This window comes from Clarias gariepinus, chromosome 25, assembly GCF_024256425.1.
Source record: "Clarias gariepinus isolate MV-2021 ecotype Netherlands chromosome 25, CGAR_prim_01v2, whole genome shotgun sequence".
Lineage (NCBI taxonomy): Eukaryota > Metazoa > Chordata > Actinopteri > Siluriformes > Clariidae > Clarias > Clarias gariepinus.
Genome location: NC_071124.1, coordinates 3984322 through 4009805, shown reverse-complemented (window position 1 = coordinate 4009805; position 25484 = coordinate 3984322). Strand labels below are relative to the sequence as shown.

General features: G+C 38.0%; 2 protein-coding genes across 3 annotated transcripts; one reads left to right on the top strand and one right to left on the bottom strand.

The window, feature by feature from the left end:
• impa1 (inositol monophosphatase 1) lies at window positions 1-5049 on the top strand. Its single transcript, XM_053486409.1, has 9 exons — window positions 1-80; window positions 1811-1904; window positions 2476-2609; window positions 3293-3397; window positions 3536-3581; window positions 3658-3766; window positions 4013-4121; window positions 4516-4667; window positions 4759-5049. The coding sequence occupies exons 2-9, from the start codon at window positions 1842-1844 to the stop codon at window positions 4872-4874; spliced, it is 834 nt and encodes a 277-aa protein (XP_053342384.1). The 5' UTR covers window positions 1-80; window positions 1811-1841; the 3' UTR covers window positions 4875-5049.
• Window positions 5050-5149: 100 nt separating this feature from the next.
• On the bottom strand, window positions 5150-24383 carry si:dkey-181m9.8 (uncharacterized). Of its 2 annotated transcripts, XM_053486408.1 has the most exons (22): window positions 24154-24383; window positions 22129-22219; window positions 21820-21885; window positions 21542-21708; window positions 19890-20059; window positions 18581-18654; window positions 18298-18444; window positions 18016-18120; window positions 17676-17764; window positions 17519-17609; window positions 14891-14982; window positions 14616-14804; window positions 13577-13759; window positions 13205-13303; window positions 12600-12689; window positions 10325-10439; window positions 10073-10191; window positions 9868-9981; window positions 8416-8482; window positions 7893-7986; window positions 7334-7502; window positions 5150-7069 (listed from the first exon to the last, which is right to left on the bottom strand). In XM_053486408.1, the coding sequence occupies exons 1-22, from the start codon at window positions 24196-24198 to the stop codon at window positions 6899-6901; spliced, it is 2547 nt and encodes an 848-aa protein (XP_053342383.1). In that variant the 5' UTR covers window positions 24199-24383; the 3' UTR covers window positions 5150-6898. The 2 variants fall into 2 exon arrangements, with proteins under 2 accessions (XP_053342383.1, XP_053342382.1); XM_053486407.1 differs by having other exon boundaries at window positions 17519-17764.
• Between the last annotated feature and the right edge of the window lie 1101 nt (window positions 24384-25484).

The following is a 25484-nucleotide window of genomic DNA, read 5'->3' as shown; positions in this document are numbered from 1 at the left end:
CGCTGACGTTCGTTTGTTTGGTCCACCGCCGAAGAAGAGCGCGTCACTGTTGACTTCCGGGAACAGTTTGTTTTTTGCCGGTATGTGATTTTCCGCTCTTGTATCTTTATTATAATTATAATAATAAATAATATTATTATATTTGGTAATTTTGGACATTTATGACCATGTAGTGTCACTAAAGTCTGTTCCTACCTGCATTCAAATAATCGTTTAATTTAACTTCCGGGACAGAAACTGTGTATAATTAGTAGAATTAATGTCATGTATCTGATAATCGCGCGTGCGCAGTTTATCACGGATAAAATGTGATCAGAATTCATATCTAAAATAATGTAAACTGGTTTATAAAAAGTGTCAAAAAAGTGCACTATAAGGGGGGAGTGTATTAGGGCAGTGCATAATCTGCATATGCACTTTTAATAGCCTAATTGTTATTCAAACTAATTCAGCTGTTATTAATGTTAATAGACCGATTCAGATGCATATTAATGCGCATGCGCGGGGTCAAAGTTCGAGGCCTCATCAGAAAGAGAGAAATGAGTTCGTGCAAGTCATCCTGTACGAAAACGCTGAAAGTGAACTTTAGCTGAGGTGTTAAAGAGTGTTGACCTTTTTATGCATTTCAAATGATCATTATTTTATAATTTCTTACTTATTTCTTATTATTATTATCCACTGGAAGGGATGACTGGGTGCTAACCCAGATTGTATCCAAAAAACATAAAATCACACCTGCCTGACTTACTGTAGAATTAAATGTGCACCTCAGCTCTCCTCTTTTCACCAAAACTGTTCGTCGGAGCTCCACAGGGTCAGTGTACACGGCCGGGCTGCTTTAGCCAAAGCTTTGGTCACTCGTGCAAACCGTCGGGTTCAATGGTGCCAGCAGCGAAAATCTTGGGCTGTGGACAATGTGAAACGTGTATGGTTCTCCGATGAGTACACCTTTACTGTCTTTCCCACATCTGGGAGAGTTACGGTGTGGAGAAGCCCCAAAGAAGCGTACCACCCAGACTCAAAAATACCCAGAGTGAAGCATGGGAGTGGATCAGTGATGGTTTGGGCTGCAATATCATGGCATTCAATAGGCCCAATAGTTTGGCTAGATAGGCGCATTCACTGCCAAGGACTACCGAGCCATTCTGGAGAACCATGTAGACCCAATGGTTCAAACATTGTATCCTGAATGCGGTTCCGTGTATCAGGATGATAATGCACCAATACACACAGCAAGACTGGTGACAGAGTGGTTTGATGAATATGAAAGTGAAGTTAAACATCTTGAAACATGAAAGTGAACAAGTTGAACAAATATTATTGAGCCACTTTGGGGTGTTTTAAAGGAGCGAGTCAGGAAACGTTTCCCTCCACCAGCATCACGTAGTGACCTCGCCACTATTCTGCAACATGAATGGCCCAAAATCCCTCTGGCCACGGTGCAGGACTTGTATCTGTCATTCCCAAGACGAACTGATACTGGATTGGCCGCAAAAAAAGGCCTTCACCATACTAATGAATTATTGTGGTCTAAAACCAGGCGTTTCAGTTTCATTGTCCAACCCGTATATAAAGATATAGTTTGTAATTTAGGTCTAAGACATGCTGCACCGAGAACAGCGAGACAGGAACGTGGAGAGTGATGTGACAGTAATGAGTATTGAGTTTTATTTATATAAAAAATAGCACAAGGTTTGGAGTCTGTGCATGAAAGGGTTAAGAAAGAGAAACAGCCAGGTGTAGGTTTCTCAACAGGTGATTTTGTGGTTATGAGTTCTCCTGTGTGCTCTCTTTGTGTATTTCCTTACAGCTCTCTGAGAGAGAATTTGCATTGAGGAGAGATGCCTGACCTCTGGCAGGAAGCCATGGACCATGCGGTAGCTGTGGCCAGGAAAGCAGGAGAGGTTTGTGTGTGTGTGTGTGTGTCTCTCTCTCTATCATACACTCTCTCTACTGTATCTCTTTACACTGCCTGTGCAAAAAGTCACCATTTCACAGAGGTTCATTTTTCATCCTGCATCAATCTAAGAAAACAGCCATGGAGATTTAAGTGACTGAAATTGGATAAAGAACTGTTCAAGATGGTATTAAAACAGTTTAATAGTCACAGTAAGAGCATTTCCATACACACGCACACACAATGTGATGAGAACGCACAGGATTGGGACTAAACAGCTGTGTGACACTATTTCAGATTAATGGGCGTGTCAGGGTAAGAAGGTACAAAGGTCCAATATACAAGCCTCTGATGATCTGGGGTTGATCATTTATTCAGGTCTAGACTCAGTATTGTTGTTGGGCAATAAAATAAAGTCAGCTGAACACCTGAATGTACTGAATCATCAGGTTATCACATTTATGGAGGTTTTTTTTCTTTTCCCTGATGTCACTAACATCTCTCTCTCCACACACACATACACTCTTCCTGCTCCTCGTGTCTGTGATGGTGATGCTGGTGTCTGCTGTGTGCTTCAGGTGGTCCGGGAGGCTCTGCAGAATGAGATGAAGGTGATGTGTAAAAGCACCTCGGTCGACCTGGTGACTAAAACCGACCAGAAAGTCGAGCAGCTCATCATCGATTCAGTCAAGGACAAATTTCCTACACACAGGTTACACTAATAATAAATAATAAAAACATTCCCGTTTATTTATTTATTTTATACTTTATTTTCACCTAATTTCTGATTTGTTTACCAATTACTTTAATGATGTTTTCCTTATTTAACTATTTAACTTTTACTTAATCAATATGATTTCTTTTATCATGTGTAATTATGTTTTAATTATTTATTAATTTTTAGTTTCAAATGACTTTTTTTTTACATAGTATCTGTGTAATTCTAATAGTATAATACATGACATGTCTATTTACTTATTTATTACTTTTATTTACTTAGTTATTTTACTTATTACTAATGTATATGGTATTTATATAACTGTATATTATATATGAATATATTTATTATACATCATAATACAGTATATTGATTATATATTATTTTTGTTAATTTGTAGATTTTTTATAATAGTACAATTTTTTTTTTTTACACTTTTCCCTACATTTTTTCTATTGTCGCCAGACTTCAGAACTGCTACAATAAATTATAAATATTATTTATAATTATTTGTAATAATATATATTTTTGGTTTGATTGTTTTGCTAAAATAATGACTAATTTATAATAACCAAATAAAAAGCATAATAGCTGGAAAGTGAAAAAAAATAACTTTTGGTGTACGGTTTAAATCCCTTTTCCTTGTGTGTGTGTGTGTGTGTGTGTGTGTGGTCCAGTTTTATTGGTGAGGAGTCGGTGGCTGACGGTCAGCCGTGCATTCTGTCTGAAAATCCCACCTGGATCATCGACCCTGTGGACGGCACCACCAACTTCGTACACGGGTCAGTTCATCACCACGGGTCAAGTTCGAATCCCAGAAACGCCTAAAACATAATAAACAAATAACGATGCTCCAGCGCTCGGATTCATTCCATACATTCTGTAGAGGAAGAACGCTGAGTGTTACTGTGTTTCTCCAGATATCCCTTCGTGGCCGTGTGTATCGGGTTTGCAGTGGAGAAGACGGTGAGACGCTTCACACCACTTCCTTTAGTCTACACTTTTCTTTCTTTTGCTTTAACGCTGTGTGTGTGTGTTGTAGTTGGAGTTTGGTGTGGTGTACAGCTGTATAGAGGATAAGATGTACACGGCGCGCCGGGGGAGAGGAGCGTTCTGTAACGGAGAACCTCTCCAAGTCTCCGATCAGAAAGGTTCCACTCTTCATCACGCTTCAGCTCATCATCCTTTCATTTCTTGTCTATTAAGCTCATGCTGCTAATTAGTGTTTATCTAATTATTTATTCATTTATTTATTTTATCTGATAATGAAGCAAACATGATGTAAACCAGAAATTCAAAAACCTCTCGTTAAATTGTAACATATTCATTTTGTAAACTGCTGATGAGGAAACAGAGCAGCTCTAACAGCATCCCGTCTGTCCGTTTCCTCGTCTCAGAGATTAATCAGTCCATCATCGCCACCGAGTTCGGCTCAAGCAGAGATCCTGCAGTCGTCGACAAGATCTTCTCCAACATGAGGAGGATCCTCTGTCTGCCAGTGCACGGGTACACGCACACGCACGCACGCACCTCTCATGTCTTTCTCTCTCCTGTCTGTCTCTCCCTTTCCATACTCTCCTGTCTCTCTTCTCTTCATATGTTATCTCTCTTCACTTTCTCCATCTACTTCTTCTCTCTTCTGTCGCTCTTCTGTCTCTCCATATTCTCCTGTCTCTGTGTCTCTCCCTCTCTCTCCACATACTCTCCTCTCTTTTCACTTCTGTCTCTCCATGTTCTTGTCTCGGTCACTCCTGTCTCTCTCTCTCTCTCCATACTCTCCTTTGTCTCCTTCTCCTCTTTCCTGTCCCTCTAAACTCTGCTCTTCTTTGCTCTCTCCATACTTTCCTCTGTCTCTCTCTGTCTCTCTGTCCTCTGCTTTACTTGCACTCTACTCTATAAGGATTCGTGGCGCCGGGTCTGCGGCACTGAACATGTGTCTGGTGGCGGCCGGTTGCGTGGAGGCGTATTACGAGATCGGGATCCACTGCTGGGACGTGGCAGCCGCCGCGGTCATCGTTCAGGAGGCAGGGGGAGTCCTGCGGGACGTGGAGGGTAAGGGGCGGGGTTAACCTGTGACTCGTTTTCATGCTCACGCTGTAAATCGGACCCGCCGCGTTCACGCTGGTGTGTGTTTAACGTGCAGGTGGACCGATGGACCTGATGTCGAGGAGAATCGTGGCAGCAAATAACCACACCATCGCCGAAAGAGTGATCAAAGAGGTCGAGGCGTATCCTGCAGTCCGGGACGACGCCCCTTAGAGACTAAACCACGATAAAGTTATTTATTGTGATTTTTTTTGTTAAGTTTTTTTACATCAAGTCTTAAAAAGCTTAGTGAAATGAAAGTTTTGAAGCCAGTAAAGAATTCACGATCTCCAGTATCATAAATCACAAATGCTATGTCTAAACTGTAAATATTGGCACCTCTGACATTTGATTTTATGTTAAAAAAAAAATTGATTGTATTTGATTTAGTGATAGAAATCTTTTTCATTTGTGTTATCGTCACATCATAAAAACTCAAAAAGGACATAATAGAAAAATATTTTATTATCCCAGTTATTCACAATGTCACATCTGTGTTTAATTTTCACTTCACCATCAATAAAAACACTTGCCTTTCTGCGGGCTCTAAAGCAGAACAGTACAACAGGAAGGCTATTCACACTCAACTCTCTTTTTAGTTCGGAGAAGAAGCGAGACGAGGAGACGCTGTCAGACGGTCAGTGTTTTAGTGCGGCAGGAACGAACACAGCACGTCTCACACTTATCAAAAAAATAAAAATAAATAAAAAACACACTCTTCTGCTACGTTTCAGTGCATCCTGTTAGAGTTTGTTTCTGTACTCCAACAGATCTTTCACAAGTTTTATGTCGTTACAGGAAAATAATCAGCAGGGTTAATTCTTCCGATCTAAAGCCGAAAATTTCCATATAACTGTTTTATTCCTCTTATACGCCAGCAGGTATTAGAACTCCTATTTTAAAACGATTTGCTGTATTCTCTTAGCTGTTTACATCTAATGTTGTGGAACAGCTGTTAAAACATCTGCACACAGATGTTCCTTTTTAAATCAACAGCCTAATTTTTCTCAATCTTGAAATTAGTACAGATTAAACTCCTTTCTCACACCATTATCACTGCTGACGCAGGACGAGACTCATTCATTCATCTTCTGTACCGCTTTATCCTGCATACAGGGTCGCAGGATGCCTGGAGCTCCTCCCAAAAGACCTGGGGCACTAGGTGGGGTACACCCTGGAGAGGGTGCCAATCTGTCGCAGGGCACACAGCCACTACAGGAATACTACTTAGCCTAAGCTGCATGTCTTTGCACAATCGGAGAAACGCACCGAGCACAGATCTGAGGCAGGAACCGAACCCTCGAGCCTGAAGGTGCGAGGCTGCAGTACCTTATCCCTATGCCACCATGCCACCCACTACAGACTCTTTCCAAAAAAAAGAAAATAAAAATTAAGTTGCTGTTAAAGAAGTTACTGTTTAAAAAAAAATCCTTAGGAGGCTTTCCCACAGTTTGAACCGATGCAATCTTCAAATCTGATAAAATCATAAAGAGCTTATTACAGCTCGGTACGACTTGCAGCTAATAATCGAACGTAATTAAAATTATAACCAATGTCTAGTCGGTTCGTATGACGATTTACAGTTTGTGACGTCACACAGTCAACTATCGAGGATTTTAATTTGAAAAACTCTGAAAAATAAATTGGGAATACGGGAAAGCCTCCTTTAGAGAAAACCATCGTTCTGTACCTGTGGAGAAAAAGAAAAGCTGACATGTTTGAAGGAGAAAAAAGGAGATGATATTTCTGGAGCAAAAAACAAAGCGAAAACAATAAATATAAAAATAAATCTCTCATTCTCTGGGGGGGCGGGGGGCAAACACAAACATCTGCAGGTCAGAGGAAAAGTCACATTTGACACTGACGCTTAAGCGAATGGCCGGAGGGTCAGACGCAGGTCCTAAAGTGCTTAGAGACACCGTGCTGTGTTACAGAGCCGAGAAAAAAAAAAAAAACGAGGACTCATCGTGGAAAAACTTAACGTCTTCATTGTGCATAGAACGTGATGTCAACAGAAACCAAAAGGCTGGAGGTGTTAAGCTGCAGCACCTGATATGAAAAGTTGTTCAGGAGCATACCTTCTGATGGATCAGGTGTGTGATACGACCTCAGGGCACACAGTGGATACACAGCGGATAGGATGGAGATCTGTGGGGGCTTTTTCCCCTCAGGGTGTGAGAATGGTGTAGAGTCTCTCCTCAGTCGTTGAGCATGAGCAGCAGTTGTGAGTCCTCAGCTTTGGCTCTGCCCGGGTTCAGCACCGAGTACCAGGGAGCGGCGGCGAGCATCGGGGAGGTGGGAGAAGGCGACGGCGTGGGCGGAGCGACCAGGTTTGTCCTCGCGGTCAAACTCAGCCTCTCGATCAACACCTGATAAAACAAGAGATGCTTTTTATTTCTGCGACGTCCTGTTTATTCGTTGTTCATTATCTATTAGCTGATGCACGTGACGATAAAACGTATAAATCCATGTTAATCTTTATCAGCTGTGTGTCCATAAGAAAACCATTTGCTGGTGAGACTCAGAAATAAAATAAAAAAAGTTTGCTACAGAGCATAAAGATGGACTTGTGATCATGTGATCTGATGAGGCCACCATTACTGAATCTACTCTAATGGACGATCCTGTCTGACCTGTCTGAGGCGCTCCTTGTAGACCCTTTCGGACTCCGAGGGTTGCTTTTCCGGGACCGGGATCTTCCAGCGGTCCAGTTCGGCACGCAGCTCGGGCCCCTCGAGCAGCACCACCGGGTCGAGGTGGTTCTGGTTGATCAACTCCACCAGACATTCCTTATAATGAATCCTGGAGCAAAGAACCATAAACAGGAGAAGAGTTTATAACACACTATGTTGTTGGATTCTCTGTTCTGATTGGTTGGAAGGTTTTGATTTATTTTTTTATCATCGGCATGGTCCAAATCATAATTTATATTATAGTGCATAGCTGAAATGGTGAAGTGTTTAAAAAGGAGATGTTTGTTTAAAACGTATGCAAAGAATCTCTAAAGTCAGAGTCAAAGTTGTAAGTTTAAGTTTTCGAACATTTTCCGGGCAGATAAGTTAAATTAAATTGCTGTGCTTTAAGCAGCTTTTTGTTTAAGGTTGTTACAGAGGTTAAAAATCAGGAAGCTAAATGAAGAAGTGTGGTCCTGTACAGGAAGTGAACAGGAAGTAAACAGGAAGTGTGTCTTACGTGCAGTAACCGCTGTATTCTTGAAAAGCGGGGCGCCCGCACGCCTCTTCTTTCACACTCCCGGTCTCTTTGTGCTCCATCACTCCACACACGCCTACGACAGACAAAAACAAAACTCTACTCAGAATTTCAAGTCCGACAAGAAAAATAGAAACTGTGTTCTAAAAAGCGCAGTCTAAAACGGTAATTCTAGTAAACAATTAATCCTAATTTAATTATACAATCATAATTCGTGCCAAGTGCTTCATCGTGTTTGACACACAGTTCGTTTTATCATGCTTAACTAAAGCTGTTATAGTGTGTGTGTGTGTAATTAGGTGTTGTTGCATAAAATAATGCGATTCATTTGTCTTCTAAAACGTACAGTATAATAACTCATAATGTCAGCTGTTCTCATGTCCCTACATTTTCCGGTTCACCTTTTGTGACTGATCCTAATGAAAAATTATGCACATCCGTTGACGAGCCAAACCATCGTAATCGCATTTTTGTGCTTATTTTTTTAAACATTATGCCGTGATACCTTTTGAGCGCTTTTGCCCTGCATCATTCTTCCATCTGGACACGAATGGATGGGACACGCCATAGTGCTGAAAAGAGAAGACGGAGAGGAGTGAAAACGCTGACTCTGAGGAGGATGTCGTATTCAATGTTAATTAAATTAAATTATTGTAAAAAAAATCAAGGACATTGTACTGGAGTTAATTAAAGTTATTCTAAGCATCCTGACCTAGATTGATTTTCCATAACGGCGTAATTCTTATGTTTATTTATTTATTTTGTAGTACAGCATTTTAATTCAACAAATAATGCAATATTTGCTAATATGTAATATTATTTAGATTTAATAATATTATTAATAGTGTTTGCTGAATGAAAAAATATACTTAGAGATAAACAAAAAAGAGGAATAACTTTAGAAAAATGAATCAAGGTCAAGATGGTAAAAGTAATTTTATTTCATCCCAGCATGCTGTTGTTGGTTTATTTCCTGTAACACTCATAGCACATTTTTTTTAAATCCTCCTTCATACACACGTTAGTCACAGTAAAGCACAAGAGTTTCAACTACCCCTAGACAAACTTAATTACAGGTAGTCCCCCGAGCACGTTCATAAGTTGGATTTGTTCTTAAGTCTGACAAAGTGAGACGTATACGCCTTTGACATGAATATATGATGTAAAGCATACCAATCCACTTGACTAAATCTGTCCTTCTCTTTTTTTGTTGCCATCATGTGGCAAAAAACTGCAACCACGCCTAAGGAAATGAATCACACTTGCAACAGTCTTGTTTCTGCGCCTTTAAATTGCAAGGGGAATCCTGGATGCCATTTTGTCTCAGAGCTGTTTTCCACTGTATTGGACTGTACCTTTTTTTTGTTGTTGAGGATTTTCTAAAATTAGGATTATTCACCATCAGGACAGCTTGTCAGACAGACTTTTTTTTTCTATCATTGTGCTCCTGGACTGATTCATTGAAACCGGCCCACTAATTCCCCCCCCCCCCCCCCCCCCCCCCCCACACACACACACACAGAAATAAAATATACAGAATTTTTGACATTTTATACATTCACTTACACACTTTTACACAACATAGTGTATATAATTGTAAATATTGGTGTCTGGTGCTCTGTAGTGTCTATTTTTTGTACAATATAGGTGAGCTACTTCAGTGATTAGTTTGCATTTACGAATGTTTGTAAAACCGCGATCTGTTCGTATCTGTTGAAATCCGTAACTCGAATGTTCGGGGACTACCAGTGTAGAAATAAAGAATAAGAAAAAAGAAAAAAATATTATTACTAATGTTATAATGGTTTGAAATTCTGACAACAAAAATCACACCACTGAAGCGAAACTGATGAAAATAATCGAATATTTCATCACACCTTGGCTGCTATGACATCACTTACCAAAATATAGAGTATAACAGATTCTTGTACTGTTAGGAAGCTACAGTAATTCTGACCTGCAGCAGACTGCGTAGTTTGGTCACACTCCAGTCTCTGAGGTGGTACAGACAGTCCCTGGGGTGATGGGCGTGTAAACCCTTGGCAGCACATTCGGCGGAGAAATCACACACCTGCACAGTCCAAATACAGAGAGAGAGATTATGAAGCTTTATGGACGGTACGGACACAGAGAGAAAACCTGATAGAAAGAGAGAGACTCACAGCGCCCAGTCTGAATGGCCGACTGCAGCCTCCGCAGAACTCGTGCTGGCATTGCGTGCATCTAAAATGTAAACATCCGCCTTTAGACAGCAAGAACCGGAACTTGCATTTGGGGCAATCTGCAAAAGACGAAGCCAAAGAATAAAAAAAACATACAAGTTTCTTACTATCCTCAGAGGTGTGTCATCTACACATTATTTTAAAACATTAATCATCCGAGTAATAGATGTAATCTGGGGTGTTGTATCAGACCTATCTTGTTCCTGCTGAGGAGGAGCTCCAGGCGAGAGTTCTGGAACTCGGGGCTGTTGAGCTGCAGCCACTCCTTAAACTTCTCGCAGGAAAGTCCTTCATGCTGGGACGCCCACTGACGACAAAGAAAAACATTACTAGCACTTGTGGCATGGTGTGTGATGTTTGCTTCATACACTTTTGCAGTTTTGTAATATAGCTAATAAGTATTTTATCTCAAATCACATCACATCTTATTCTTTAGTGATGATTAAACTCGCTGATTGATTTCTGATTCTAATTGGTCAGAATTGGGTGCTGACGGATTTTCTAGAATAAAAGTTTAACGCTACTGTAGACATATGTAGTGTGATGTATAATCCAGTGCGCTTATATGCTCATAGAATTATTATTATTTTGCTTGCAGAAACAATCAAGAACAACCATAAAAACACCTGAATCTTAAAAAATCTCATTATCTGTGCATTTTCCTTGCCTTTTTTAATGTTTGTATAGTTGATTATGATGTAAATGTAACGAAATTCATCATATTGCATTACATAGGATGTGTCAATCTATATTGCACAATCCTGACCCTTATATCTATACATATAATAAAATTGTAAAGTGAATAGAAAATTGGCGGCTGAAGATGAGTAATGGAGCATCAAGATGGTTTTTGGAATTTTTGTCTGTTTGTCAGCTTGTTTTTGCACGCATCACGTAAAAACTGAATGAATTTCAATGGGGTTTTTACAGGTGTATATATCCGAGCTTGAGGTAACGTTTGAGCTTTGTTTCATCTCAATCAGCCCACGAGAAGAGAGGATATATTACTTTTCTATAAAATTTCAATAGAAAATGCCCTTATAATAATAATAAAAAAACAACCTTAAAAAAAATTATTACTTCAAAATTCAACAGATGGCGCTGTACTTTTTTTAATAAGCGCTTATGAGTGTAGGTTTAAAATCTACTTAATAAAAGCGATGTCTCAACAAAATTTTAGTTCATTCCAAAATTCAACAGATGGCGCTGTACGTTCTTTTTAAACGCGCGAATAAGTGTGCCATTAAATTCCATGTAAACAAAGTCGCAGGCTCAGCTAGTGTTAAATAAAACAGTAAATATAAAAAATGACTAAAATGCACTGGGTTTAAACTGCTACCTAAGAACAATGTATAATCATTAATATAGTAAAGCTTTTTGTAAGGAAATGTCTTCAGTGTCTAGAGCTGGATACCGTTCAAGAATTTTTAATACCTTGACTTCGATACCGATCAGTAAATAAAACTTTCTAAGATCAATTTGAACAAAAAGAAAATTATACTTTACACAAGCATGTGTGCTCATATCAATAGATAAATATGTATTTATGACTTTGGCTTCACCCAAGAAATATTTAAAGTTACATGTTTGTCCCAGTTTAAGTCACCGAGACCACACCTAATATAGTAATGTAACATTTCCTGAACAAACATGTAGGGACACATTTTTGTTTGCAGACAAATCTCGCAAAAAAAAAAGCATGTGAACTTGATGGGTGAGGAGATTTGAGCAACAAAATTTAGTACCTAATGACAGGGCGTTTTTTTTTTTACAATCTTTAATACACACTAGTATTAAAGTTCGTTACTCAGCCTTATCGGTGTGTGTCAGTGCTTTGTAACAGGTTTTGGCACAGCAAAGTCTACACAAGCTGTATTGTTTAACAAGTATTGTTTTGACATAACCAACAAGGAGGAACTAATGTTTCACAGACGTTCTATAACATTCGATAGAACTATAAAAGGATAAACAGCATGATGTGCCAATAATAAAATAGGATAATCATTGGCTAAATGACTGTGGTATATTTTTGAATACCTTAATGAGACTTTACAACACTGTGTAAAATCTTCACTTGCACGTTTTATTTCAGTGCAAGGTCAAAAATCAAATCTCGACCGCAAAAAAACATGGCTCACTGACTACATTAAGGGGGAAAAATAAATCACATTCCTCTAAAACGTTTTTGCATCCAGTGACCCTTTAAACTGTAAAATAAATCCTACAGGCGCCCTTAGCATGACCCTTAGTGCTGTCTATTCCTGGACACGAACCTCCAATGAAACTCATTAGGTCTGAGTTGACTTTGGTACTTGGAACCAGAAATATAATAACACTATTAATTATGGGTTGTGATTTATGACACTCACAGACCCCTGCGTCAAAAAGACCCCACTCGGAGAACCGCTACTCCTTAAAATGCTCACTCTGTACATGATGTTGTATTTGGAGAAGCTTTAACACATACAGGGCTTTTACACTGAAAGCACGTGCTCTTGTTGCAGCTGGGGCAGTCCATCCTCAGTCTGTCGGCTTCGTGAAGGAGTCCGAAAGAACACTGCGGAAAAAAGTGTGCGGTACGATTTACTACAACCAGGAGAGCTAGCAGGAAGGGTTATACAAGGGGCGTTTAAGTCAAACAGGGACTTGTGATTATGTTTCTTGTAAATGAAGGTGTAAAAGCGTTTGACATTTACAGTACGGTGATGAGACTCTTAGCTCTTAGCTTAGTTACAAAGAGACGCTTCTGTCTGTGGGAACTATAACCACAATCATTCACCAACACCACTTGCACATCACAGAAACTCGGCTGAGAATTATTGCTACATCCCACGTACAGCAATTAATGAGTTCCTGGGGGGCCAGCGTTTCAGACATGTCCGATCATGGCTTCTGGCGTACTGAGAAAACTTTATACCTTAATGGTACCTAAACACTAGTAAAACTTGTAGCAGCGGATTATATAGAGAAATAAAGAGAGTTTTTAAAGTCTTTAAGAGTTATTCTTTACAGTCAAAAGTCCTGGTTTGACTCGAACGCCTTTGGTACATTAGCTTTTGTTTACGATCTTACATGAGCACACCAGCGGAAATTGGGCATCTCCTGCAGAGCACGGTCTCTCAGCTTCCTCTGAAACAGCTCATGGGTCTGTGTGTCCAGATAGTGCCTTATCTGTGTGTGCAGAACGGGAAGCACTGAACATCAATACTAATACTGCTAATAAATAATAATAATAATAATAATAATAATAATAACTTAATAATAACTTAATAATAATTGCTAGGACAACAAAATGTGGTTAAAGATATTGTCTAAACAGATTAATACTAATCCATTACTTAACACCATGTCTTATTATCAGCTTTTCCTCATTTCAAAAAACTTCACGCTACATGATCAGTAGTGAATAATAATCTAAATGATACAAGGTGTCACGGGTTTGACCTTTGTGTCGAGCAGACTGAAGTACTCCACAGACTCCTCCCTGCGTCCTGCTGCTCGCACGTCTGGCTCGTTACACAGCGGACATACCGCGTAGTCGATGCTCTTCTCTTTGATGACGGACGAGAAGTAGGCCTTGAAGCAGCATTCGCAGAACGTACACGAGCAGTGCGTCATGGTGATCATCTGGGGACGGTGGGGACTTTCTTTCAGCATTTATCAAAATTGTAGGTTTTAAACAAGTATGAGAAAAGCATGTGGTCACACAGCATGACCGTGCACAGGGTTTTCCCTGATTTAAAACCTCCGATTAGGAATTCACGAGAGCATTGGAGATTTATCATAAAACATCATACAAACTATTTCTAATTTAAAGATTACAAGAAGAGAAAAAATATCTAATAGTACAACAACAGAATCTAAAGAACTTCAAGACATACTTGATGTCTGAGATTCGTTACTTTAGTGACGATAAATAGGATAAAATCTGTTTGAGTCAAAAACTGAAACCGCATGAATTCCTTAGTGATGTCATTGAGGTGATTCAGGCCCCTCTGGGAGTTACTGTAATCTATAAACATGAATGAAACAATTATAAAAAAAAAAAATCAATTACAACTCAACCTTATCAGTGTCTTGTACAGCTGATTTATGAATATTTGTGCATGCACTTGCACAATGGAAAGTAATTTGTGTGAGAGATTTATTAATGCATAGCAATATTAAGGCATTAAAAGCATGCTTGTCTTTTTTTTCCCCTTTAAATCTCCAGGTATAAGTTCCATCATCGTGTATGTGAGTAACCTCTCTAAAAGCCTCGTCTGGCCAGGATGGACGTTGAGCATGACAGATCGCTCAGGTTTTAAAAGCACTGCCTTTCAGAAGAGCAGTTCAATCATGATCAGTGTTCACGGTCTGTGCTGAGAATGAGCAAAAACCATCAACTGTTTGAAATTGAATAAACCTGGACAAACTGTTCAGCTGAACCTGTCAGCCCGATCTCTGCTGTGTTCGAAAAAGCGCAATGTGTGCACTCTCTGACCTTACTGAAGGACACCTGCTCCTGGCAGATGGGGCAGACGTGAGAAAGGTATTTGAGAGCAGACGGGATGTCTCTGCACGCCTGAACCGCCTCCAGCACATCTGCTGGGGTGAAAGTGCAGCCCTCCGAACTCAGGATGTTGATGAACATCTCGGCTTTCTCGCCCTGGAGTCCCTCTGGGACGCGGACCTGCCGGGGGGGAAGAACCCAGGGTTTGTAGGAGACATGCTGGAGAGGAATTGGAGAGGGTGTAATGTGATTTTACATCCACTCACGTGTAAGCTTTTCAAGTTCTGTAGCTGGATGAGAACTTGATGTTCGTCCAGTGTGATGATCCTGTTTGGCTGTTTCAGGACTTGTGCAGCATCTGTGTCGAACATTCAGAAAAAGTACAGACATCATTATTACTATTATCATCATCATTATTATTACTACTACTACCGTTACTATTATTATTATGATAATGTTAATATTATTTAAGTAGAAATCTTTTTGTCCACACAATTTTTACTGGCCATTTAAATTTTTATTGTTCTGTATTATTTAAGGGGTCATCCAGACCTATTTTTCATTAAATGTTAACATGATCTTTAGGGTCCTAATGAAAAGTTTGTAATATATTTAATTAAAATTCTAAATGGTTGTGTAAAAAAAAAAACACTACTTTTAACTGGTAAAAACTAGCTCTGTTCTCAACAACCTGTTTCAGTACATGCTCCTTTAAAGGTCCTACACATTATATTTTTCATTAAATTTTAATATGATCTTTAGGGTCCTAATGAAAAGTTTGTATTATACGTTAATTAAAAATTTAAAAGGATTGTGTAAAAAAAACACTACTTTTACCTGGTAAAAACTAGCTCTGTTCTCAGCAACCTGTTTCAGTACATGCTAATTTAAATGCTCATGACCTCTGCTGAGCCCGCCCCCCCCGTTCTGTGGGGCGTGACACGTCGGGTATAGCGACGGAAGTGTAGTCCAGTGCGGGCAATGCTTTGGACTGCATTACCCACAAAGCATTGCCACAACGCAGTGCTTTGTGGGTAATGCAGTCCAAACTGGAAAACTATGGATTATAGAGCCCGAGCCTGTTTTCTTCAGTCGTTTTTGGTTTGATTTAAGTACGGAACCTACGCGGAAGTTTGTAATATCGCCTGACAACGCAGAAATTAAAAGAATGGACATGCATCGACCTGTTTGTCTTTCTCATCCCTGCATGTGCATGAATTAACGGGCTGTTGCGCTGCCGCGAGCAACAACAAGAAAAGCGGAGAAACTTACTGAGAGAGATACGGACGCGATGTGTTTACTGATGTGTTTACATGACTTCTTAATCTTCGACAGACATCGTTATAAACCATCTAACGTAACAAAGGTAAGCATAATATAGTTTTCCGACTACGTACACAGTTTGCAACTAGACAATCACCTTAATGCATTGTTTATTATAAACGGGCGATTAGGGATTATATAGAGACGGATGTACATAGAGAAGAAGCCATAACCATGTTCTATGAGAGTGTAAGTTAACTTACAGTCCGCATTCATCGTGATTATTAGAAAAGGCGATCTGTAAAGAGTCATAGTAAAATAAATCACACTCACCGAGCCTGGTGAAGATGAAGCAGGAACACGAAGCGTTAGTACAGATCCATTTTTTAGGAGCAGCTTCCTAGTAAAACCTGCTTTATATTGACCCGCGTTTATAAAGCAGTCTGGTGAAAAATGATTATCGCAAACATGAACGCATTTAGGTAGATCGGCGGGGACGTTAGCTTCAAAAACAAAATTCAGCCACTGCGTCCTCAGTGGCTCAGATGTCGGTAGTGAATGACGACTGCTGTGTTCGCTATTACACCCAACAACTGTACACCACACTCGCTTAGGCGGCATTTTGCTCCAGCGGCGAAAAACAATGGCCGACAGCTTCTTTTCACTCGGGGCGGGTCTTTGCTAAAACACCAGTGTCACCAGTGTCACCAGTGTCACCAGCGGCCTCTTTTGGTGTGGCGTCACATTGCAAGGCATTTGCGATTGGCCTGATTTCAGAAGGGGCATATTATTGTAATAAATGGAAAGAAAACCACTGGGCGGCTCTTTATCATCGTAGAGTGGTTGTGTACGCACTCTCCTAACACACAGTTCAGTCCAAACAGCTTTAAAAAGTGCATGTAGGCCTGTATGACCCCTTTAACGAATTTTATTATTTTATTTTATTATTATTATAATATTATAATTTATTTAATCATTATTTATGGAGTCACTATTCTTGTTTTTATGGTTACATGTTATATATATTTATATATATATTTTTTTTTACATTCTTGAAATAATTATATTTGCATTCCCTAAGCAAACTATATATATACATATATATTTTGTGTACAAATATAGTTATAAGCTCAATAATCTTTTGTTCTGTATTACTGCAATTTTTTTTAATAACTATTTTTAGTAGATCTTATACATTATATACACTTACTATAATTATATGATTTCTCCTATTCTTATTTTCTGTACTTTTATTTATTTATTTACTTTATTTCATTTAATTTTATTTAACATTTACATTTTTTAAGCAAATTAATTAATTAGAATTATTTGACTTAAGTTAATCAATACTGACCTATTCAATTACTTTAATTACTTACCAACCATAATTTTATGATTTTGTAATTGATCTTATTTGTATTTTCATTTTACAAAAAATACTTCTAATAATCATACTTCTCTATAATCTCATTTGTTCAATTAAAAAAATTATAATAAAGTCTAAGCCCTTACTGTGCTTGTTAATATCATTTATTACACAAAATGTTTTCACATGCACTGTCTTCCTGTGGTTGATTGCTACTTCCTTTGGGGTTAAAGTAAAATAGACTTTTCGGAGTCGTCGTTTTTACCCCTGTAGCTCCTGAAGGTGATCACAGCCTGGTCTGGCTGAGCTAAAGGGTACGTGACAGCTGCCACCTCGCCGCCTCCGCTCTGCTTCCTCTGAAAGTAGATGGTCAGTTTGTTTTTCATCCTCTGAGGAGAGACATCCATGGGCAGATGGCTCACCAAGACTCTGTGTCTGTCATCAAGCAACCTCGGGTGGGGTAAAGATTCCTGGTCGTGCCCCCGACTCTGCCTCCACGCCTGAGGAATGTCTGGAAGGGAACAGAATTTAAAAAAATGAATAAAAAGGTAATTTTATTGTTGTAGAAAAGAGTGTGGTCCGACTTGGCGTGATCCTGTTACTCAGTCACAGCACAACAAGCCAATCACAAATATCTGTGAGGTCATGTATGTGGAAGAGGGTAGATAGCATTTTTTCTTCCCCCTTGATTATTAGCTGTTGTTCAAAAGCACTGAGCTTGGAAAAGAGGTGAAAATAGTGTAAAGAGAATCTGATTCGTACCTTTGTCTTTGTAGTCAAGCTGGTACTTGTTGACTATTCGTTCCAGCTGAAGACTTTTAAACAAGTTACTGACATCATCAGAATCAGAGGCGATCATATTTGGGGCTGAAAATGACAAAAAGTTATATATTGAAGAAAAAAAAAACTAAACGACAATCATAAAAATTAAGTTATAATTGTAGTTCCTATTTCTCTCACTTTATGACCAGGAGCTGTCAATAAGACACTTAAAGCTGTGCATCTAAAGTTTATCCAAACTGAGCCTTTATTTATTTATTTTACCAGTGATAAACGGGTTAGTTGGGTTTTTCTGGAGGTTCGGCTCTCCGAAGGAAATCCCGAAATCCAGCAGCTCCTGCGTGTACGACCTCCTCACGGCACTCGGCTCTCCTACGCCGTCCTGAGACTGACTCCCCTTCACACGCTTGGCTAGGATTGCATTACGGAGAAGAAAAAATGAGAACGGCACACGGCTGCAGGACACCGTAAATTAATAAAAAACGTCTCACAGGAGATATGGAATAGCCTAATCTACAAAGGATAATCCGGAAGAGTGATATCTTACAGCTGCTGGCTGAAAGGGGCAGAGACGATGAGGACATTTCAGGGTGAGAGAACTTCCTTTGAACAGAGTTTCCACTGCATAAGATAGAGAGAAGAGCTGATATGAGAACTGTAAAGATTTAGGGCAAAAAATACTGTTTCTACAGACGAAACATGGAGCTCTAGGGCTTTGTAATACAGTTAGTCCAGACTTACGAACATTCGAGTTCTGAATTTCCGCAGATACGAACGGACCGCGGTTCTACGAACATTCGTAGACGCTAAACAAATCACAGAAGTAGCTCACGTGTATTGTACAAAAATATTAACAATATTTTCAGTGTCTAAGTGACTGTCCAGTATGTTGTTTGTGTGTGTGATGTGTGTTGGGGTGCGGGAGAATGAGTCGGCCTCATTGGTTTCAATGAATCAGTCCGGGAGCACGATGATAGAAAATGTCTGTCCTGATGGTGAATAGACTTAATTGTTGAAAATCCTCAGAGTTCACAGTCCAATACAGTGGACAACAGCTCTGAGACAAAATGGCATGGTTTGCTTTACATTGTATATTCGTGTCAAAAGCATATAAGACTCACTTTTTTCAGACTTAAAGACAAATCGGACTTACGAACGTGCTCCTGGAATGGAACTTGCTTGCAAATGGGGGGCTACAAGGAGAATGAACTTATAGGGTGTGGAATGGTTGCTTTTTTGGAAATTATTATTTTAATAATGAAAATTAAAAAGCCTAACAGCTAATAATATCCTTCAGGAGTTCATTTATCAGTATTAGCATTAGTATATGATGAACAATAACACACAGAGCTTTTAGGAAACCACTCTTAATGTGATCGGTTAGAAAATTAAAATTTTCTTTTAAATTTCTTTTTACTTTTGTACATTTAAAAAACAAACACCAAAAAAAAAAAAAAAAATGGGGGTAGACAAGTTTTAAAGTTGTATTGTGCATAAAAGGCTATAAGGATGGACTTCCTGCTAACTCTCACTCTCTCCACAGATTTTTGCTTCGTGTTGTTTAATAAACTTTAGCTTCACTTCGAAATTGATGCTTCTTCCTTGCACTCTTGCTGCTGGTACCAGTAGTACTGCTGGGAGAGGAGAGCTGACTGATGGGAGGAAACTGTGAAGTGAGCACTATTAGTCACAGAAAATGGAGCAAAATACTGTATAGCTTTCCTGTAATAAATCAAAGCTCGGTGGCTGTTCATAACTACAACATGATGATCATCATGATGCTGGCCGGTGATAGATAGCCAAACACACCAATATAAACTGCTCATTGTCCACTGTCTCGTGTTTGTTCCACTGACCTCCTGGCGTTCAGGTCAGGTCTGCGATGATCAAGCTGATCCCCGAGTGACTGCTGTTTTGCGCTAGAGGCGAGATTTGGAGATCTTTTCGGTTGACTTGAGAAAAGAGGCGACTCGCGCTGAAACGCAGCGACCATCTCCTCCAGGACGATGGACAGGTTAGACCAACCCTGTAAATCAAACAATACAGAGTTGTGTGTGTCTGTCCGTATATCTTATATATTAAAGTTAATAATCAATATGTATCGTTATTCTTTTGTGTGGCTGTTCATGTATCGATGTGTCAAGTTCTTCTATCATCCTACAGGTGGTGCTGTAGTTATATTATAAGGAATGGGTTTAATTTAAATACTTATTGTACGCGCATGTTATTCACAGAGGAAGTTCTGACGCGTGTCTTTTTTGTTACACAGTGTCACTCACGACTCCAGACTTTCGTTTGTTTCTTTGTCTCTTGTTTTATTTTCAACATCAAAGTACAACAATTGTTACAGTTTCTTGCATAAATCCACTGAAGTCACGACAAGTCGTTTGCTGTGTTCTGTAGCTTCGATAGATTACAGTTACAACAACTCATTTTACTGTATCTTTTAGCTTACAGTCTCACAGTCAAAAAGCTTGTGTTCTCCACACCTTTCTGACTCAACTTTTTTTTAATTGTTCAAGGTTTCAGAATTGTAATAGAAAGTAGAACTGTAATATTTATTAAGTTGTGATACAGAATCACAGTGCAAATCTAAGCAGGTGGTATTTGTAATGGGACTCAGTAAACCAAATAAAATCATCACCACGTCACCTGTTCATAAGAATGCAAGCACAGTACAGGTGTACTTGTATCATTTTTCATAAAACAAAAACCCAAAGTATAGCCACATCTAGGAGTGGCTTTTTTCCCGTGAAAATTTTAAAACAGTACATCTTCCAGCATTTCACAGAACCAGGCTGCAAGATTTTAAAGATTGACATTTTTCATAATCGATCACTTGAAATGCACAGGAAATCAACTGATCATCAACTAAAATTACATAAAAACATACTCTAATGTTCTTATATATAACCTTACCTTTAATATTATTATAATTATGAAAATTAATTTGAGTTTAAGTTTAAGTAATTCTATTTTCTGCTTTAATATTATTATTATGTAATATTTATAAAGTTTTTAAAATTCTGAGAAAAGCAGCTACAGAGACAAACTTGTTGTCTGTCAGTCATAGTCTTGGATTTAGTCATAGACGTCATGGAGAAATCATGTTTAATCTTTTTTTTATTATTTAAAATGTGTATTTTTTTATTTTATATTTTTGTGGGAAAAAATTAAGAAATGTAAAAACGACACTTATTGTTATAGTTCGACAATATTTAAATGCTTAAATTGTGAGAAACTAATAAATTAAATCAAAAAACACTTTTCTGAGATAGTGTAGATGTCATGTTTTATTTTTCATCAAAAATTTAATATAATTACATAATATGTGATTTTTGTATTATCTTAGCGCCAGATACAAAAGTATCAATAAAGTGCCAGGAGAGGAAAAAAGTGAACCACTCATTCTAAATCATGCTGCTTGGTTTCATCTGCATTTTTAAAAGTACTTTTAGTAATATCACATTTCTGACATACAATATGTAATGATTAAGGCCTGGCTTACGTGCTTCCAGTTGCTAAGGCAGTGCAGGAGGACGTGCCCCTGAGCATCCACACTGCTGCTCCTGCTGTTGATCACCATGCTGCGTAGTGGGCACACGAGGCAGCGTGGTGGGTTCTGGGGGTGGGTCTCGTGGAGCCAGATGCACACTGGGATGTTGTACTGTACACCTTATGGGTCAACACACACGCATACAAACACACACACAAACACAAACACAATCCTGTGCTGCATTGTGTTTAATCTCTGAATAATCTGTGTGTGATGGACGCTGAGGTTACCTTCATAAAGCACAGGGACGGTGCCGCCCAAATGGACCAGCTTCTTCCTGTCATTGTTGGGGTAACCTGTACAAACAAACAAATATACAAGATTTACATGTAAAGTATAAACAAAAAATGCTTTCTATGTTTACATGCAAGAAATCAATTTAATGTTAACAAGCATGTAATAATCTGATAATTATTAACCAGATCTGTCACACATACAATATAACATGTTCTTTATTAGATTAAACAAACCATAAACATGGCTTGCAAAAAAACTTTCTTGTGCAAAAAAACAAACACACAGAAAAAGAAAACACTTACAGTAATAATCCACATAAAGGTGGAGGTCAGGAAACGCTGCCGTGACCTCTCTGACCTCTGCCAGGACGTCAGCTGGGTAGAAGTAGTTACACTGTCCGCAAACACAAAGCTCAAGCTAATTAACAGCTTCTTAAATACTTACTATACTAACTTTAGTAACTGTAAAATTTACAAATAACACTTGATGATGACAAGCTAAGTGAGCATAAACTTTACAGAAGTCCTTTACAACTGTAAACTTTACAAATAATACTTAATGATGACAAACCTACTGACCACAATTTAACAAAGAGCGTTTTACAACCGTAAATTTAGAAAAAAATAGTTAATAATGATAATAATATTTATTTATTATTATTATTATTATTTTTAAAACAAATAGCACTCAGAAACCCTGACCATAAAAATAGTGAAATTGTCTCCAAGGACCATAAACTTTACAAGAAATTCTCACCAGGCATAAATTTTGCACTTAACAGCTGGTTTATTTTAAGCAAATAATGCTTAGTTTAGTCACCTTAAAACTCCGAATAGCACTTATAACTGTAAATTATATGAAAAATGTATATCTATCATATATATCATACATGTTTTGTAAAAAATTTCTAGCTAATAAATATATATCCATCACTGAAATAACTTTCCTGTCGCCGTTGTAGGTTAAAATATATCTGTTTCAGGATTAATCAGAACATCCTGTTTGTATTGTTATGTGCTTTTGTACTAGCTTTAAAAAACTAATCAGTTAAAGCCATCTATGTAACCAAAAATAATTTAACAGCCCTGTTAAAATTCATAGTTCAGGATTACTCATCAGACCGGAAGATCTTGTTTCTGGGGACACGTATATTCATATTTACGTAAAAAAAAAAAAAAAAACCTGTATCGTGACATTTGCACAAATTCTCCTCCATAGTTATTATAAAAATAACTATGGAGGAAAAAAGTCTATTACAGTGGTACCTTGACCTACAAATTTGATCTGTTTCAGAGGGAAGTTCTTATGCAAAACGCATTGTCCCATAAGAAATAATGTACATCTTTAGATTGTGTAAAGCTGCTTTGCGACAATGACAATTATTAAAAGCGCTATACAAATTAAATTTAATTGAATTGAATATGCAGATTAATCCATTCCAGCCACCCACTAATATTATCAACATTACTAATTTCCAACACTTTAATCGTATTTCATTTGCATACAAAAACAATAAAAATATCTTTGAAATTATAATATTAAATAAATAGACATTAAACCTAAGTTGACCTTTATGAACTTTTTCTTCTTGCTATCGTCCTTGCTAAAGGACTCATGGTGCTATGTCTTCACTAAATCTTGCACAAAATCCAAAAAAAAATAAAAAATATATATATATATATATATATATATATATATATATATATATATATATATAATATTTTTTTTTGGTTTTGTGTGACGTATACAAAAGAAGTTCAGCTCGGTTCTGTTTGCTCATATACCAAAAATGTTTTGTATATTATAAATTATTGGCTCATTAACAACCTTACAATTATAAACCACAATGTATTTCTTATTTATTTTTGCTATATGACAGGGTATGTAAACTTTTACACTAACAACACTTGGTGTAAAATAATAATAATAATAACTATATAATAACTATATAACAAAAAAAAACTCAAATAATGCAGTAAGTGTTTAATAAATGTGTTTTTGTATTTGATCAGATCTGTTATTTGAGCTCAGAGGCGGTTTGGTCATTTTTAGAGGTGCATCTGCCACCCTGTGCCACCCCTCAGGCCACGCCCCCTGAACTCCCATATTAATATTAGTAAACACACACTCATTCTCACTCCTACACGAACACACAGGGCATTAATGATACTCCTGTTACATTGTTTCGTTAAACAAATACTCCCTGCATTTTATTTATGCACTGGTTGTTGTTGTTGTTGTTGTTATATAAACATAAACAACATGGCTAAGAAGCTACGCAGGATGTAAGTTAGCTAACCAGCTAGCCTAGCCTGCTAAACAGTTACCTCTGCTAGCGTTTTAAACTCCGACTCCGCAGTCACCCGAGTCATTCTCACACTCAGCGTCTCTCCTTAAACACCGTGAGACAGTTCACACCGCTGTCAGGGACTGTCCGGGACAAACTTCACCGCCACAACTTCTCTCATTGCGCCAAGTTTGCAGCGACGCTTTTCCACCGGAGCCGTAAAGCGAAACCGCAACCTCACTAGCATACTCGGTAGTACGACGCGTTGTGACGCTGGGCACTATTTATACACACTAAACTAGTACGGAAGTACGCGGGTTTCTGGGAACCCTTGTTTGTACGTACAGCGACGCAGAGTTGTAGATCTACAAGTCATACGCAAGCATGATGCTCACGTTAACTTCCGGGTGCACGTAGTGTGTGATCAGTGAAACTGATCAGCAGGGAACTAAACCCGCCCACTGTTATACGATTTGTGTAATAATAATAATAATAAAAAGAATAATATGTTTAACATATTCATTTAATAAAATACACATAATGAAGGAATTAACACAAACGTTATTACATAATTACTATTATTACATAATAATACCAATAATAATGCTACTATTAATAATAATTATTATAATTGTTGTTATTATTATTTTGTTTTTGTTGATAATGATGATTATGATGTTACTACAATAATAATAATAATAATAATAATAATAATAATAATAATAATAATAATAATATGGAGAAGAAGAAGTTAAATAATTATTATAATTCTTATTATTATTTTGGTATTTTTTGTTGACGATGATGATGATGATGATGATAATACTATCATATAATTATTTCTTCTCCTTTTTCTTCCTATTATTATTTTGGTATTAACATAGATTGTATTGGCAGATACATTAGATTAGATATTTTTTATCTAATTTTTAGCAATTGAGGGTTAAGGGCCTTGCTCAAGGGCTCAAAAGTGGCAAGTTGATGGTGCTGGGATTTGAACCTAGGACCTTGCTATCCACTGTCCACTGCCATATTGCCATATTATAATAGTAGTAATAATACAGGGTATAATGTATTAAAAGAAAAACTGAAAAATTATATAATTTATCCAAATTGTTCATTTTTCTTTGCAGAGGTCAAACTTTTGCACTCCTGCAACAAATAAAGACAGCAGGGGGCAGTATCGGTCTTAACATCAAGCTTCAATTTCTTACCTTGTTTTATGTTTTTCAGGTCTTCATTGGCATAGTTGATGGAACATAATGAAGATGGGGGTTAAATGTGGCATGGAGGTCATCAGAAACGTACACGCCTTGTGTATAATTCAAAGCATTACGTGTTTTCCATCCTGCAATCCCTGAACAAAGCCTG